The sequence below is a fragment of the Bos indicus x Bos taurus genome, chromosome 4 (genome assembly GCF_003369695.1).
Source record: "Bos indicus x Bos taurus breed Angus x Brahman F1 hybrid chromosome 4, Bos_hybrid_MaternalHap_v2.0, whole genome shotgun sequence".
NCBI lineage: Eukaryota > Metazoa > Chordata > Mammalia > Artiodactyla > Bovidae > Bos > Bos indicus x Bos taurus.
In genome coordinates, this window is record NC_040079.1 from 43,545,822 (window position 1) to 43,563,558 (window position 17,737).

A 17,737-nucleotide genomic window follows, 5' to 3' on the forward strand; every position below is an offset into this window, starting at 1 on the left:
CTGGCATGATCAGAAACTCGAGAAAATAGTACAGAGTCCAAGCTGCAGCTTAAAGGATGACTGAAATAATAACATTTGACTTGTCCAGACAGTCCCATTATGGTAGTGGGTCAGGAGGAAAGTGGGCCAGGGGCTTCAGTGAGCACAAAGAAAGTTGCCCCAGTGTCCAAAAGAAAATTGACTGATTGACCCTCCACAATTGTTAAAACCCGGGGTTCCTCAGGTATCATTAGGATGGGAGCTTGTGTGGGGACCCCTGGGCACCTTTGGTCCTGATTGTCCTGAGAGCCTAACCTCTGGGGCCTACACCTCGGAGGGCAGTCTCTTCTCCAGTATGGTCCTTTGCAGATAGGACGTGGAGCTGGGGGTGGCTTAGATGCCTGATGGCAATCCCACTTGAGATACCCCTCCCTTTTCACCTGGGTCCCTCTGGGAATTTTTCCTCAGCCTGTTTCAGAGCAGGTCTAACTGCCACTGTTGGGGCTTCAGTCTATTGCCTGGTTCTTTTTTGCCTGCTATTTTCCTCCTCATATTCTCTACCATAATATACTGCCTGAGCCAGCTACAACAGTTTTCCTAAAGACTGATTTGGTTCGAACGCCTGTTTTTGTAACTTACAGCAGATGTCTGGAGCTTAGTGAGAGAGAAATTTATCTTCTAAGACCATTTCTCCCTCTGTGCTTTTAGGATCAACGTCAGTAAACTTGCGGAGAGCCTCCCGTGGTCTGTCTAGGAATTTAGTAGGAGTTTATCAGGAGTTTCCTTCTCTCCCTGTTCTGTCAATCAACTTAGCATAGTCTAAAGTCTTAGCTTGTGCTCGCTTGAGTCCTTCAAGAATACATCCAGCAAAGCAGCTCTGTTATGGGAACTGCTTGGCTCCCAGTAGGAAGGAGGGCTATTTCATGATCCTTATTTTCCCTTGTCTTACGTTCAAGCCATTCATCTCCAAAAGTAGTAGCTTTCCCCAAAACTCGAGTTCTCGAGTCAGGAGTTAGCCTGTCTGTCCCAAGACGTACATAACATCCCAAGACATACATAACATCCCAAGACATACATAACATCCCAAGACATATGTATGTCCCAAGACATACATAACATAACATAAGGTCACAAAGTTAGCCCTATAAAGGCTTCTGTGAACTTTTCTGGATCCTCTAGAAAGTCTGGGCCACAATTGGTATGGTTTGAATTTCTGTTGAGACTGAGGAAACCCCTCCTGAAAGGGAGCCTTTGATGCTCAGCCTGTTCAGTTGGGAGCCCCAGATACAGGGGCAAAGTAAGAGGACAGGAGGGAGCTGAAGGTTTCACACCCAAATCTGCACCCTTAGGACATAGGTCTGGCATGTCTTGCAGAGATAAAGAGCAACACTATGGCATTTCTACCCATTTCTCTTGTTTTCTACAGAACTGGTCTAGTTATAAAATAGTATCATAATTAAGAGACCTTTCAACAGGCCAGCATTCCCTGTCTTCTAAAGGATACTGTGGCCATTCAATATCACAGAAGAACAGGCATGTCTTTTTAAACTCTGGAGATCAAACTTGTCCCAGCTTTTAAAAAATACATTTTATTTATTTATTTATTTATTTTTTTTAGTGGAACCATCTGTAATGTATTTGTGAGAGATACACATTTGCCAGTGAAAATTACTTGCATGTTTCATAAGTGGGTTCACTTGTCTTTATTGTTTAGTAAAAATTTTAAAATTGAGAAGAAAAACTAGTAATTGACAAATCATTAAGTGGAGATTATGAGAATCCAATAATTTGAAAACTCATCCTGTGTAACTGCCTTGAGAATTGGGTAAAAAATACATTTTAAAGGAGTGGTTCTGGAACTGCTTGCTCCCATCTGTAAGAGAGAAAAAAGCAGCATCCACAGCTGTGGCTTTTTTCAACTGGAAGTGTCCTTCCCTTTTCTAGATGGGGGTGTAGACAGACTCTCCACCAAAGCTTTTCTTCCCTGGTCGGACTTAGTCTGTCCCTTACCAACGCAGGCATTTTACTTGTTCCTCCTGGTTCTACCACCGAGGCCGGGTGGAGATGCACCAGGGGTGCATTCCAGATAGCATCCCAAGCTGATTTAGTTTCATACCACCAAGACCTTTGTTTGATTTGCCCTTTTCTCTGATGCCACCTGAGGTGGAGCAGAGTAGTTTTCCCAGAATGTTTCCCAAGCTAGGACTCCTAGGGGAAGGATGTGCCTATGCACATTCCTGAATACAGTCCTGACCGAAGTAGAAGCGGTGAGTCATAAAGGGATGAACAGCAACCACGATGTCCTTTCTGAGTGTCACCATGCCAGTATACATGATAGCAAAAGAGGTGGTGGAGGATTGGCTAGCAAGGAAAAAGTGATTTTTGTTCCTGAGCTATTAGGGCCAATCCTTCCAGTTCATTTCCACAGATTCCACAAAAGGAATATCTAAGGAGTTGAGACAAAAGCCACCAGGAAGCCTCCTCTGGTCCACTAAGAGCTAGTGCTACCAAAGGAAGAAGCCCATTGCACTTCCAATTTGACCAGATCCTGCAACTCCTGATCTGTGTCCTCAAACCTCGTGGTGACCAGCAGTGCTTCTATCCACATAGATAGGAGACACAGTCATGACAACGACTCTTTGTCAGATTGCTTGTCCCTGAGGCAGGCAGCGAAGAGAGTGACCTCTAGCCTGAGAGACATTGCTGGAGCTAGAGCTCCGCTTCGCTCCCAAACATGCTCTTGTAACTTTTGGCTCCTAGCAAGACTAGGCGCTTCCGTGACTACCAAGTTTGGGGTCTGAGTAAAAGTACATAGTAACGGCATGAATCACAAGTCCACATAATCTATGATCCAACAGATTATGTTAGTAGTTCTGATTCCCCACGAAATTATGAAATGGTCAAAGAGACCAGGAAAAGGTGACTGAGAAAGGAAAGTTCGGTCCACATGCTTTGCCCATCTCTGGCCTCTCCCCTAGCAGGGACCTTGGGTGACTCTTGGCATTGGCAGGTTGGTATAAATTCTGGACAAGGCTCCCCTTTTTGGGGCTGCCTTTAGTCATTATGAGGCACCGGGAAACTGCAGAGGAGGGCTCATGACTTGCTTCGTGCAGGGCGTGTCATTCATTCACACAAACACACCGTAGATTTAGTAAAGTAAAACAGAAAACGTGCATACTGAGAAAGCAGAGAGGCTAGAGCTCTGAGTGTTTTTACTTTGTCCTGAAGATCCCAGACAAGCCCCTGAGATAGCTTATGATGAATGATGTCAGATTTGTGATCTCCGAATAAGAAGATTTAGCTTCGGGACCAGGGACCAGGCTTGATCACTCAAGAACTTTTGTATAGCAGAATTTTATTAAAGTGAGAAGAGAAAGCTTCTGACATAGACATCAGAAGGGGGACGGAGAGTGCCCCCTTATTGTATCTTTTTATTTAAAGTGGATTTCTTGTAAGCAACATACAATTGGATCTTGCCTTTTAATCTAATTCCTAAATCTCTGCCTTTTAATTGAGGTCTTCAGATAATTTACAATTAGTGTGATTATTGATGCAATTGTATTTTAATCTTCCATGTTGCTGTTTCCTATTTGTCCCACCTGCCCATCTATTTGTTTTCTTTTTCCTCTTTTTCTACCTATTTGGGTTAATTAAATATTTTTATTATTCTACTTGATCTGTATTTTTATTAGCTCCAACTGTTTGTTGTGTTATTTTAATAGATACTTAGCATTTTCTGTCTTCAAGTGGTGTTATACTACCTTACATATAAGAACCTTAATATTAATAACAATATATACCTCAATTTTTTCCATCCTAGGGATTTTGCATTGACATCATCATAGACTTTATTTGTACATATATTATAACTCCCCAAATATATTATTATTTCCATCATAAACATTAAAGTCTACTTTAAAGATAGATTATAATGAAAAAGAATATTTTTTGTTTACCCACTTAGTTATGATTTCTGGTACTTTTCATTCTTTGTGGACTTCCAGGTTTCTGTCCGGTGTTATCTTCCTTCTGCCTCAAGGGCATATGGTTCTCTCAAGTCTGTTGGTGATGAATACTTTCAGCTTTTGTATGTTTGAAAAACTCTTCATTTTGCCTTCATGATTGAAAGATACTTTTGCTGGGTTTAGGATTATGGGTTTTTGATTTTTTTTTTTTTTTATTTTCCATGTGTTAAAGATACAGTTCCACTGTCTTTTGTCTGGCATTGCTTTTTACGATATTGCTATCATCTTTATTGATGTTCCTCTGACCCCATCTCCTCTCGTGTTTCACCCTCTTGACAGTGGGGTGGGGGCTCCTCTGTCCCCCATGTGGTCTGACGAGCCTGGTCCCCTCTGAATCTCCACACTCTTCCCCTCTGCAGTGTACCTGCTCTCTGTGGAGACAAGCACCAGCACTGATCCCCTGCCTAGCTGATGATTGTCCGTGCAGACGTCTCACAAAGGGCCTTTTCCTCAAGTGAGACTGCCCCGGAGTTAGAGATTAAGTTCTTCTCACTTTGTGTGCTTTGGAAAGATCCTTTCCCTCTCTGTGCTTCTCCAGGAGAAGGTGGTTCTCAGAGCCTTGGTGCCCCAAAGAGGGGCCTGTACACCCCAGAAGGCAAGTGAGACAGCACAGGAGGGTTTTGGAAGAGGACATCATGATGGTTAATTTATGTGTCAGCTTGGCTGGATCATGAGGTGTCCAGTTATTTGCCCATATATTATTCTGGGTTGGTCTGGGAGGGTATTTCTAGACAAGATTAGCATTTGAATCTGGGCTCAGTAGAACAGATTTTCCTTCCTAATGTGGGTGAGCTTCATCCATCCATTGAAGGAGGCCTGAATAGAACAGAAAGGTGGAGGAAGAGAGAAATGGGGCCCCTCTTTCCTGACTGCACCATCTGGGACATCTCCACCCTCAGCCCTCCTATGTCTCAGACCTCCAGGAGTTACAGCACCAGATCTCCTGGGCCTCCAGTTTGCGGATGGCAGATGGTGGGGCTTCTCAGCCTGGAAATGGGGGCTGAGCCCCTCACTGGCCTTTGAAAGTTCCAGCTTATCTGGGTGATGACTGGTCCAGAATTTCATGGATCCTCGGGGCCCCTAATGTTGATTTAGTTCCTCTTCTTGGTGGGACCATGGAGATGAACCTGGTATAGACCATCGGTGCACTTGGTGTTTAGTTTGGATGATTACAGAGAAGAATGTGTTAAAGGTGTAGATTCAGAACTCTTGTTAAAGATGGTAGGGTAGACATTATTCAGGAGCATTGTGTTAGGTGTAGGAACTACTGCAGTGGGGGAGAGAGATGAAGCTTCACCTTAAATTTAGCATGGGCAAGTGGGGGTTTATAGTCAGGGAGCAGGGTGGCGGATGGTGGATGGAAAATTATTAAGAGGAGACATCTGGGGTGAGGTGTGTTCTGGCCGAACTGACCTAATAGGATTCATGCTGAGGGTAGGTCAAGGTGATCTAACATCACCTGGGGAGGGTTGGAGATGAGGAACCTGATCAGATATCTGGGGTGATCAGATGTCAAGGATGGGGTCTCTGGTTAAACTGACTTAGCAGGGTTCTTGCTAAAACTAGACACACGAACACCCCAAAGTCAAGACCCTGTTGGAAGAGGGTTCAGAGTCTGATCCAGGTGAGAACTTGTCACATGGTGGGGTGTCAAGTAAGGGAGTGTCATATGGCGGGCTGTCAAGTGAGGGAAGGAGGCATGAATGGGTGGCTGGGTGACTTAATGGAGGACCCCCTTCCCAGGCAGAGGAGGAGCGGGATGACATGGAGAAAGTGAAGCTGGACAACAAGAGGATTCTCTTCAACCTCCTGCCAGCCCACGTTGCCCAGCACTTCCTAATGTCCAACCCTCGCAACATGGTGAGCCTAGGGCCTGCATGCCCTGAGGTGCAGTGGCCCCTCTGCCCACCCTCCAGGGCAGGGCCAGATCCAAGACTCCTGGGACGTGGGGTTGACAGGTGCTCAGAATTAGCATGTCCTCCCCTTTGATCCTGGGAGAGAGCATAGCATCCACTGTCCCCACAAGGAAGGCAGGATGCTGCAGTAAGTCACACATGAGGTTGCAGAACGCTGCCTCGAGGCCTGGGTGGCCCCCTCTTGGCTGAGTTTGGGCAGCAGGTGCCTTCAAAACCACACCCCGCCTGCCTGGCTATTCACTCCCTGCTCTGTGCTCAGTGCTGTCTGGTTGGTCTGAACATCCTAATGGCCACAACCTGCTGCAGTAAAACTCTGAAACCACCTGGACAGCACAGAGCGGGGCTTACAAAAGCGGACTCAAGAATAAAGAGGCTCAGGCTAGGTTTTTAGGCCCTAAAGGCACAAGCCCCCAGGCTCAGCTTGACCAGCTTTGACCTAAAATAGATCTGGGGCTCATCTTTTTGTCTTGCTGGGACTTGGGGCATCGAGGGCCAATTGTTTCCCCAAACAGTATGTCCTTCCTCAGTGCATCCGCCTCTCCTTGAGGGGCTCTGCACCCATCTGTGAGCTGAATGACCACCCATCATCCTAGATCCTCTGAGCCCCCTCCTGGTGTGGCTTGGGAGTCCCAGCACATCCTGGCAGCCACATCTCAGGACCTGGTCTCCAGGGCCTGCCCCCAGTACCAGCCCTGAATGCTGCTCTGGCTGCCCATTCATTGCCTGACCCAACCTTTGACCACCCCACCCCCCAGGACCTGTATTACCAGTCATACTCGCAGGTGGGGGTCATGTTTGCATCCATCCCCAACTTCAATGACTTCTACATCGAGCTGGATGGCAACAACATGGGGGTGGAATGTCTACGCCTTCTGAATGAGATCATCGCTGACTTTGATGAGGTAAGGGCTGCCCTGCAGTCCTGACACCCTGGGGCCTGGGTGTCCTGGGGTGCCCCCTCCAACAGAGTCCTGAATTGTGTCCACTGATGTAGTATGTGCTCTGCGGATGGCATGGGACCAGGGGGAGACATGTATTTTGTCTCCTTGGGAATGCCAGCTGATCGTGACATTTGAGGAAGAAACTTTGCCTTAAGACGGGGAGGGTGAGTGGTGGTACCTGTGCTCTTCCTTGTGAATGCCAAGCTCAGGTGGGCAGCCTCACCTGCAGGATGGGCGGGCAGGTATCTTTGCATTGTCCACAGCAGGCCTCCAGTCTGTGCCTGCTTCCCTCCCTGGGGCCTGTCCTCCTCCTGGGTGGTCGTGAGGTCAGCTGCTGGAGGATGGGGGTGTGTTCTGCATGGTTCTTCCTTGGTGCCTCTTTTAAATGCCTTTGTTAGAGGCCCTGAGGCCTGCATTTCTCAGTTCAATCCCAGAACTTGTCTTGTGCCTGTATGAAGAAGACACATTGCTTTCCAGAATGCACCTATCTGCTCTGTGCTTGCTTCCGGCGGCTGTACACTGCTGTGACTTGTCTAAAATGTTATGTAACATTTAACAGTTTTGTGTTTCAAACAAAGCTCATGGACAAAGACTTTTACAAGGACCTAGAGAAGATCAAGACCATTGGGAGCACGTACATGGCTGCTGTGGGGCTGGCGCCCACTGCTGGGACCAAGGTGAGTGTGGACTGAGAGGTGTGCCCTGTTCAGGGACTGGGTCCTGGCTCTGTCCCCAGCTGCCCAGGTTTCCATGGGCAGGCTCCCTGCTGTGGGCCTCAGTTTTTCCTCTGCATTGGATTAGGGAGCAGCCTGAAGGCTGTCTTGTCAGTGGCCAGTTCTCTGTAGTCACAGCCTTCTGTGAAAAATCAGTGCAGAAGGCTGAACAAAGAAACTTCCTCTGGCCCTGCCTCCTCACCCCCCACCATCCCCCCACTGCTATCCTGGCAAATGGCACTACTGAGTGTTCATCTCCCCAGACTGACCCTATAAAAAGACAGGAAAAAGAGAGGAAGATGTAAAAAAAAGAAAAATCCATGAATAGAAAGCAATTATACATATGGTAGATGCTAACTGAATCAGCAGTCACCTTTAATGTGAGAGGTCTAAATACATCAATTAAAAAGCAGAAACTGACAGAGTTGCTAAAATTCAGACCCAACTAGGTTTTCTGCAAGAAGTACACTTTAAATATAGAGCCACAGATACATTGAAAATAAAAGGATGTAGAAAGAGATACCATGCTAGCCCTGTTAAAATTTCAAGTAACTATCTTAATTTTAGACAAAGCAAATTTCAGATCAAGGAAAACTATCAAGGATGAAGGGGTACATTACAGAATGATGAAGTTAATTCTCCAAGCATACATAGAAATCTTTGATATTTATGTACTTAACAACAGGAGGCAAAAACTGATAGAACTGCAAGGAGAAGTAGATGAACTCATTATTATAGTTGGAGACTTCAGTCCCATGCTGTTGCTAATTGGTAGATCCAGTTGGCTGGAAATCTGTAAAGAGAACTGAACTGAACAACATCATCAGTCACCTGGATGTAATTGCTATCTATAGACTACTTTATTGAAAAACAGCAGAATATACTTATTTTAAAGCTCACATGGGACATTTACCAAGATAGATCACATTCTAGGCCATTAAACAAGCTTAAAAATTTTTAAAGAATTGAAATAATGTACACTATATTCTCAGACTAGAATGTGATTAAAGTAGAAATCTACTGTTGTTGTTTAGTCGCTAAGTCTTGCCCAACTCTTTTGTGACCCCATGGACTGTAGCCTGCCAGGATCGTTTCTCCATGGGATTTCCCAGGCAAGAATACTAGGGTGGGTTGACATTTCCTTCTTCAGGGGATCTTCCCAACCCATATGTTGAACCCACATCCCTTGTGTCTCCTGCATTGGCAGGCAGATTCTTTACCACTGGGCTACCAAGGAAACCTTTGCTAGGAGAATCAATTACCAGGAAATAACTGGAACATTACAAAATATTTGAAGATGAAACAATACACTTGTAAATGATACAAAGGACACATGAGAAATCTCAAGAGAAGTTGAAAATATTTCGAACTAAATAAAAATGAAAATCAGTTCAGTTCAGTTGCTCAGTCGTGTCCTACTCTTTATGACCCCATAGACCACAGCACGCCAGGTCTCCCTGTCCATCACAAACTCCCGGGGTTTACACAAACTCATGTCCATTGAGTTGGTGATGCCATCCAACCATCTCATCCTGTTGTCCCCTTCTCCTCCTGCCCTCAATCTTTCCCAGCATCAGGGTCTTTTCAAATGAGTCAGCTCTCTGCATGAGGTGGCCAAAGTATTGGAGTTTCAGCTTCAATATCAGTCCTTCCAGTGAACACTCAGACTGATCTCCTTTAGGATGGACTGGTTGGATCTCCTTGCAGTCCAAGGGACTCTCAAGAGTCTTCTCCAACACCACAGTTCAAAAGCATCAATTCTTTGGTGCTCAGCTTTCTTATAGTCCAACACTCAGATCCATACATGACTACTGAAAAAACCATAGCCTTGACTAGATGGACCTTTGTTGACAAAGTAATGTCTCTGCTTTTTAATATGCTGTCTAGGTTGGTCATAATTTTCCTTCCAAGGAGTAAGCGTCTCTTAATTTCATGGCTGCAGTCACCATCAGCAGTGACTTTGGAGCCCCCCAAAATAAAGTCAGCCACTGTTTCCACTGTTTCCCCATCTATTTCCCATGAAGTGATGGGACTGGATGCCATGATCTTCGTTTTCTGAATGTTGAGCTTTAAGCCAACTTTTTCACTCTCCTCTTTCACTTTCATCAAGAGGCTCTTTAGTTCTTCTTCACTCTCTTCCATAAGGGTGGTGTCATCTGCATATCAGAGGTTATTGATATTTCTCCCGGCAATCTTGATTCCAGCTTCTGCTTCTTCCAGCCCAGCATTTCTCATGATGTACTCTGCACAAGCTGGAATCAAGATTGCCGGCAGAAATATCAATAACCTCAGATATGCAGATAACACCACCCTTATGGCAGAGAGTGAAGAGGAACTAAAAAGCCTCTTGATGAAAGTGAAAGAGGAGAGTGAAAAAGTTGGCTTAAAGCTCAACATTCAGAAAACGAAGATCATGGCATCCAGTCCCATCACTTCATGGGAAATAGATGGGGAAACAGTGGAAACAGTGTCAGACTTTTTTTGGGGGGGCTCCAAAATCACTGCAGATGGTGACTGCAGCCATGAAATTAAAAGATGCTTACTCCTTGGAAGGGGTTATGACCAACCTAGATAGCATATTCAAAAGCAGAGACATTACTTTGCCAACAAAGGGTCTGTCTAGTCAAGGCTATGGTTTTTCCTGTGGTCATGTATGGATGTGAGAGTTGGACTGTGAAGAAGCCTGAGTGCGGAAGAATTGATGCTTTTGAACTGTGGTGTTGGAGAAGACTCTTGAGAGTCCCTTGGACTGCAAGGAGATCCAACCAGTCCATTCTGAAGGAGATCAGCCCTTGGATTTCTTTGGAAGGAATGATGCTAAAGCTGAAACTCCAGTACTTTGGCCACCTCATGTGAAGAGTTGACTCATTGGAAAAGACTCTGATGCTGGGAGGGATTGGGGGCATGACGAGAAGGGGACGACAAGGATGAGATGGCTGGATGGCATCACTGACTCGATGGACGTGAGTCTGAGTGAACTCCAGGAGTTGGTGATGGAGAGGGAGGCCTGGCATGCTGCGATTCATGGGGTCGCAAAGAGTCGGACATGACTGAGTGACTGAACTGAACTGAACTGAACTCTGCATATAAGTTAAATAAGCAGGGTGACAGTATACAGCCTTGACGTAGTCCTTATCCTATTTGGAATCAGTCTGTTCTTCCATGTCCCGTTCTAACTGTTACTTCCTGACCTGCATACACATTTCTCAAGAGGCAGGTCAGGTGGTCTGATATTCCCATCTCTATCAGAATTTTCCACAGTTTATTGTGATCCACACAGTCAAAGGCTTTGGCATACTCCATACAGCAGAAATAGATGTTTTTCTGGAACTCTCTTGCTTTTTCAATGGTCTGGTTGATGTTGGCAATTTGATCTCTGGTTCCTCTGCTTTTTCTAAAACCAGCTTGAACATCTGGAAGTTCACAGTTCATGTATTGCTGAAGCCTGGCTTGGAGAATTTTGAGCATTACTTTACTCTAGCGTGTGAGATGAGTGCAATTGTGCGGTAGTTTGAGCACTCTTTGGCATTGCCTTTCTTTGGGATTGGAATGAAAACTGACCTTTTCCAGTCCTGTGGCCACTGCTGAATTTTCCAAATTTGCTGGCATGTTGAGTGCAGCACTTTCACAGCATTGTCTGTTAGGATTGAAATAGCTCAGCAGGAATTCCATCACCTCCACTAGCTTTGTTCGTAGTGATGCTTCCTAAGGCCCACTTGACTTCACATTCCAGGATGTCTTGCTCTAGGTGAGTGATCACACCATCGTGATTATTTGGATCTTGAAGATCTTTTTTTGTACAGTTCTTTGTATTCTTGCCACCTCTTCTTAATATCTTCTGCTTCTGTTAGATCCATACCATTTCTATCCTTTATTGAGCCCATCTTTGCATGAAATGTTCCCTTGGTATCTCTAATTTTTTTTTGAAGAGATTCTAGTCTTCCCCATTCTATTATTTTCCACTATTTCTTTGCACTGATCACTGAGGAAGGCTTTCTTATCTCTCCTTGCTATTCTTTGGAACTCTGCATTCAAATGGGTATATCTTTCCTTTTCTCCTTTGCTTTTGGCTTCTCTTCTTTTCACAACTATTTGTAAAGCCTCCTTAGACAGCCATTTTGCTTTTTTGCATTCCTTTTTCCTGGGGATGGTCTTGATCCCTGTCCCCTGTACAGTGTCATGAACCTCTGTCCATAGTTCATCAGAGACTCTGTCTGTCAGATCTAGTCCCTTAAATCTACTTGTCACTTCTGCTGTATAAACATAAGGTATTTGATTTAGGTCATACCTGAATGGTCTAGTGGTTTTCCCCACTTTCTTCAATTTAAGTCTGAATTTGGCAATAAGGAGTTCATGATCTGAGCCACAGTCAGCTCCTGGTCTTGTTTTTGCTGACTGTATAGAGCTTCTCCATTTTTGGCTGCAAAGAATATAATCAGTCTGATTTTGGTGTTGGCCATCTGGTGATGTCCATATGTAGAGTCTTCTCTTGTGTTGTGGGAAGAGGGTATAAAAGTCAGTTGCTTTCTTTTATACCAACAATGAACAAGGGGAATTTAAAATAACAAATACAATGCCATTTACATGAGCATCCCAAAATTAAATATTAGGTAGAAATTAAATATATATATATAATATCTCTAGGAGGAAAACTATAAAAGTCTGATTAAAGAGATTGAAGATCTAAATCAGTCAAAAACTACTCAGTGTTTCTGCATAGAAAGACTCAATATCATTAAGATGTCAGTTATTCTCACTTGATCTGTAGACAATGCAATCCTGATCAAAAGTATAGCAGGTTATTTTGTGATATTGACCAACTGATCCTAAGTTTGCATGGAAAGACAAAAGACTGAGGGTAGTCAACACAGCATAGCAGAAGCAGGACAAAATTAGAGGACTGACACTGTCAGACGCCAAGATTTATGGCATTTCCCCGGTGGTCCAGTGGCTAACACTCCTGGCTCCCAATGCAGGGGACCCAGGTTTGATCCCTGATCAGGGAACTATATCTCACATGCTGCAACTAAGATTTCACATACTCCAACTAAAATAAAGATCCTGCATGATTCAACAAAGATCAAAGATTTCGCATCCTGCAACTAAGAGTCAGCACAGCCAGATAAAGAAGTAATATTAAAAAATTTCTATAGAGCTGCAGTAATCAATACAGTATGGTTTTGGCAAAAGAGTAGTGAAATAAACCAGTGGAACAGAATAGAGAGCCCAGGAATAGATCCGCATAAATATAATCAACTGATCTTTGACAAATGGATCAAAGATAGTCTTCAACAAATGGTGCTATAAAAAATTGGATATCTGGCTATCTATATTTGTAAAATGAATCCAGGCACAGACCTTATATTCTTCACAAAAACTAACTCAAAATGTATCATAGGCCTGTATGTAAAATGCAACACTATAAGACATCTAGAAGATAACATGGGAGAAAACCTAGGTAACCTTGGGTTTGGCGATGAGTTTTTAGATGAGGTACAAAAAGCATGATCTGTGAAAGAAAACACTGTTAGGTTGGACTTGATTAAAATTTTAAAATTCAACTTGTGGAAAATACTATAATGAAAAGACAATCCATAGACTTGGAGAAAATCTTTGCAAACCACCTGATTTGTATCCAAGGAGATACAACACAATGAAAGAGAGTCTCAGTGTGAGGAAGGAGGGTTGGATTTGCTCTCTGCTGTGTGAATGCTGACCATCCACTGTGCTCACCTTGCTTTGTTTGTTTACAGTGGGCCAGTGGCAGCACTGTCTGAGCAGTGGGACACTTGGTTTCCCACAACAGGGTCCTCTCCCATCCCACCAGCCCATTCCTGCAGAAGGGCTCTGCTTAGGTTCCAGTGGCATCAGCCTCTGCTCTCAGGAGCTGTAAGCCTTGAGCAATACTATTCTACCTCTGTTTCAGTCTCCTACCTGTAGAATGGGATGATAAATACACACTAGGGCAGCTGTAGGGTGCCACTCAATCCCTGATGAGAACCACCCAGCCAGCCTCCAGCCCCAGCCAGCTATTGACATGGGGATCAAGTCCCTCATCCCATGAGGGGGTACAGGGTAGTCCCCTCACCTCTGCAGGTCACTGGCTGAGTGTCCCTGTCCTCTTTGCCCTTACACCCCTCAAATGTAATAACCTGTGTGTGCTCACGTCCAGGCTAAGAAGTGCATCTCCTCCCACCTCAGCACGTTGGCAGATTTTGCCATCGAGATGTTTGATGTCCTGGATGAGATCAACTACCAGTCTTATAACGACTTTGTGCTCCGTGTTGGTATGTGGCGGCAAGCTATCCCATCACTTGGGCCAGCTCACCCTTTCTCTACTGCCCTGGGAGCCTGTGGCTTGGGCCTTTCCTCACGAGCAGGGGTCACTGGTCCAGACTCCCTTATCTCACAGGAAGGAGGATGGCGCCACCCAGAGGAGTGCCAGGGATGCAGGGAACACTGGGTATCCATGACTTAGAGCCTGGAAGAATCATTGTCCAGCTCACACAACACAGGAGAAATCTTGATTGTCCTAGAGACTCTCAGATATACCTCTGAGCCCACACTTACCTGGAGGAAGATGCCCCGCTTCCTGTCGGCAGGCCTGGGTATCTCATACGCTGTGCAGGAGCCCAGCGGTGTAGGCTCAGGCTGGGCCCTCGGTCCTCCTGGGCTCCTGTCCCTTGCCTGTGAGTGAGGAGGAAAACCAGCTGGGATCTGAGCTCCTCTCTAGCTCTTTCCAAACTATAGGGTTTCTTTTTTTTTTTAGTCTTAAATTAATTTTTTCCCCCCTGGGTAGATAGGTTTAGCAGAAAAAATTGTATTAGTTGAGGATATAGTTAAACTAGAGATTTCTCCCTCCCTCCCTCCCTTCCTTCCTTTGTCTGTTCCTCCCTCCCCTCTTTCTCCCCACCCTTACCCCTTAGTCTATGATACAGTTAAACTGGACATTTATTTTAAACGTTTAGTGACCTTAAAAACAGAACTTAGAGCTGGGTTTGAGTGGTTTTGAGGGGTGGTAGCCAGTGTCCACCAGGGTGGGGGAAGTTCTGATGAGCTTAAACACGAGAGCTGACCTAGCCTGGTGCCCGGCCCACGGGATGTGCTGGAGGTGGGAGCAGGGCGCCCTCTGTGCCTCACCTGCAGGGTTCAGTTCTCGTCCGGGGCTGCGGGCTCAGATGCGTAGATGAACGGATGTGACAGGAAACAGATCCAAGGGTCCATCAGGGAGATTCTGTTTCTTACTCTCCTACTGAGGACCCACAGGCCAGTTGGACCTCCGTGCCTGGGTGGCTGGTCATACAGGAGGCTGGATCCTGGCTCAGCCTCACCCACATGGATTAGGGCCTCCAGGGCGGTAGAGGGGGGCTCCCCAGGTTCCCCCAGCCATCTGGAAGTGTCCCTTTTGGGGCTTCTCCCTGGGTCCCCACATCCACTGAGCCTGAGCCTCCCGGCTCAGTTCAGCCTGTTCTGCCTCCGCTTCCTCCTGAAGATGCCAAGCACCTGCTACCCAGGCTTCAGGGGCCTGACTGGGTCAGTGTCTGAAAGGCTATTAATATGCTTGGGTAAGCTCAGAAAAATTGATGCAGACTACAGAGTCAGAAGGAGTGATGTGCCATCAGCTCAGATCTGGGGAGATTTGGGGCACATGGGCCTGTGTTACTGTCCAGGCCAGTTAGACCCTGACCGCATAAAGAGAAAGGGGCCTCACTCTCTCTAGAGCATCCTCAAATACTTAGTTCTGGGCCCCACACCAGAAAGAACAGAGGGATCCCATCTGGGGAAACAGGAGCTACTGCCCTTTCTGGAAGAGGGAGCTGGGTGTGGGAACACACCTGCAGACTGAAAGCTTAGCTTTCTTAGCAGCAGGACTCAGCATGAGGTCGCGCTTCCAGGAAATGGGACTTCTTGTGGTGGGGACCGCTGGCTAATGGTGTGGGATGCAAGTGGAGAGCTGCCCCTCGGCAATGCTGTAGGGTCCTTGCTTTGGGGAGGAGTGTTGCTCGATGACCCCGTAAGCCGTGACTTCATGAGGGGCAGCTCCTCCCCTCGGAAGCCTCTGTACTGACACCACGCCGTGGCTGTTTTCCAGGCATCAATGTTGGCCCCGTGGTGGCTGGAGTGATCGGGGCTCGCAGGCCGCAGTATGACATTTGGGGGAACACGGTCAATGTGGCCAGTCGGATGGACAGTACCGGCGTCCAGGGCAGGATCCAGGTCAGTTCACTCAGAAGTCCCCAGGGCCCAGGTGTCCATCCTGGCGGTGGGAGACTGCCGTGGGAGGAGCAAGGGTCGTGTTGGGGTGGCCACCCAGTCCAGCAGCCTGCGTCCTCCTGTCCCTGTCTGCCTTTTCTGGGTGGGGCCACTGAACCATGTGGCTTAGTGTGTCTGTGGCTTCGGCGGCGGGGGGGTGGGGTGACCCCTCTGTGGTCAGGAGCAGAGTTGGGGTGATGAGTGGCAGGGGACAGTTAGTTGGGAGTAGTGACAGCTCCCTAGAACTGAGAAGGGGCTTCCTTGCCTTTTGAAAGGTGAGTGCAGTGGGGCCACCTGACCTGAGAACCTGTGGGTGGCTCATGGGGGACGAGACTTGGTGCCATGACTCCAGCCGGCACTGAAGATTTGAAAGACAGTGGCAGAGAACGTAGTGCTGGGTGAGCAGGGCCAAGCCCTCCTGCTGTGGTCGGGCCTCGAGGCGGCCTCTGAGCATTGCACACCCAGCAATCACCACCTTGCAGCCAGTTAATGCTGGTCCTTTAACTTTATCACAGCTTCTCACTCGGTCCTCCAGAGACCCGTGCATTCACCCTAGGGTTTGAGAGAGACACTGGGGTGCGATCCTGCAGGCTGCAGTTCAGTGAGAAGGTTGCGGCTTGGGGCTGTCCCGCATCATGCACCTTCAGTTCCTGGGGCCCCGCCCCCGTTCATTGGGCACTAACTCTCAGGCAGGCACCTGTGACGATTCCCAGGTTCCACCTCAGCCATCTGCTTGGGGATCAAGCAGGTACTTCCCTGGAATTCCTCTATGGGGTCCAGCACTGTCTCTTAGACAGAGTGAGGTCGACGTGGCTGCAGAGCAGGTGTCCCCCCATCCCTGATGCTGGCCAGGCCTCACAGAGAACTCTAGGGAGAGTTCCTAGTCAGCCTCTTGGGAAATATAGGGATTCTCCTGAAGATGGTTAAAAATCAGACTTCCTGCGGATGCCCTCTCAGCCTCTTGGGGACCTTGTGTCTCTGAGCCCCTGACCTGGACCCTCTCTGGGACCCACTTCGGCAACATCATGCACAGCCCCGACTCACAGCCTGGGACTTCCTGGCTCGAATCTCAAGGTGGAGGGATGCAGAGGACAGGGGTGGCTGGAGCTCCCAGGCAACGTGGAAGGACACCCAGGCCCATCCCAACCTAAAACCTTCATTTTTAACTTTACTGTGTGTAGTGGTGGATTACCTTTACCTCCAGCAATTCTTTGTGCTATGATCTGGGAATTTCATTGCCTCCTATTCTTCATAAGGCAAGAAAGGAGGGAGCTCACCATAAGGATAAGACTCAGAGGGTTTTGTCAGTGTGTATATTTGGGCTTGAGCTGGACGTCAGGGTTCTAGGGAGTGCAGATCTTTTTGAATGGATGAATGGTGGGTTCAGTGTGAAAGGAAAGAGACTTTTATCACTGTACATTTTGCCACCTTGCATCTCAGAGGCCTCATCTGAGAGGTGACCTTTCTGACAATAGCGTCTGCCCTGTGTAACCGGCTAGTCTGTGGCTCAGTTCCACGAAGGACTTTGGGGTGCACTGAGCCTGTTGGGGAACCGCGTAAGGCCATGTAGCTCCGGCCCTCAGTTGGAGCTTGGTGTCCAGGCATCTGGCTCGGGGGTGACCACAGAGCTCACATGCCAGTCCTTGAGGCTGGGTCCTTGTGGGCCCGTCCAGTCTGATCGTCCACTCTCGGTATTCCTCATGGTGAGTGCTGTCGTCTCCTGTTTGTCCAGGGCCCCGTTAAGGCCCCTCTGAGTCCCATGCTCTTTGCATGATCATGTCCTTCTCACAGAGAGACCAGAGTGACCATGGGAGGAGCATGACTCAGCCTCCAGGCAGAGCTGGGGTGGGCAGTGCTGGGGGAGGAGGGACCCTCCCGTGGGCTCCCTGTTGACCGCCTTTCCCCTCTGC

The 17,737-nt window shown here is 47.1% G+C and overlaps 1 protein-coding gene across 1 annotated transcript in view; it reads left to right on the plus strand.

Annotated features, from left to right (window-relative positions):
• ADCY1 (adenylate cyclase 1) overlaps positions 1 to 17,737 on the plus strand; it is a 106,979-nt gene that overhangs the window by 81,118 nt on the left and 8,124 nt on the right. Inside the window, exons 15-19 of the mRNA XM_027539292.1 lie at positions 5,748 to 5,864; positions 6,676 to 6,822; positions 7,440 to 7,538; positions 13,747 to 13,861; positions 15,667 to 15,791. Of these exons, the coding sequence (XP_027395093.1) occupies positions 5,748 to 5,864; positions 6,676 to 6,822; positions 7,440 to 7,538; positions 13,747 to 13,861; positions 15,667 to 15,791 (603 nt within the window). The remainder of the gene's footprint in view (positions 1 to 5,747; positions 5,865 to 6,675; positions 6,823 to 7,439; positions 7,539 to 13,746; positions 13,862 to 15,666; positions 15,792 to 17,737) is intronic.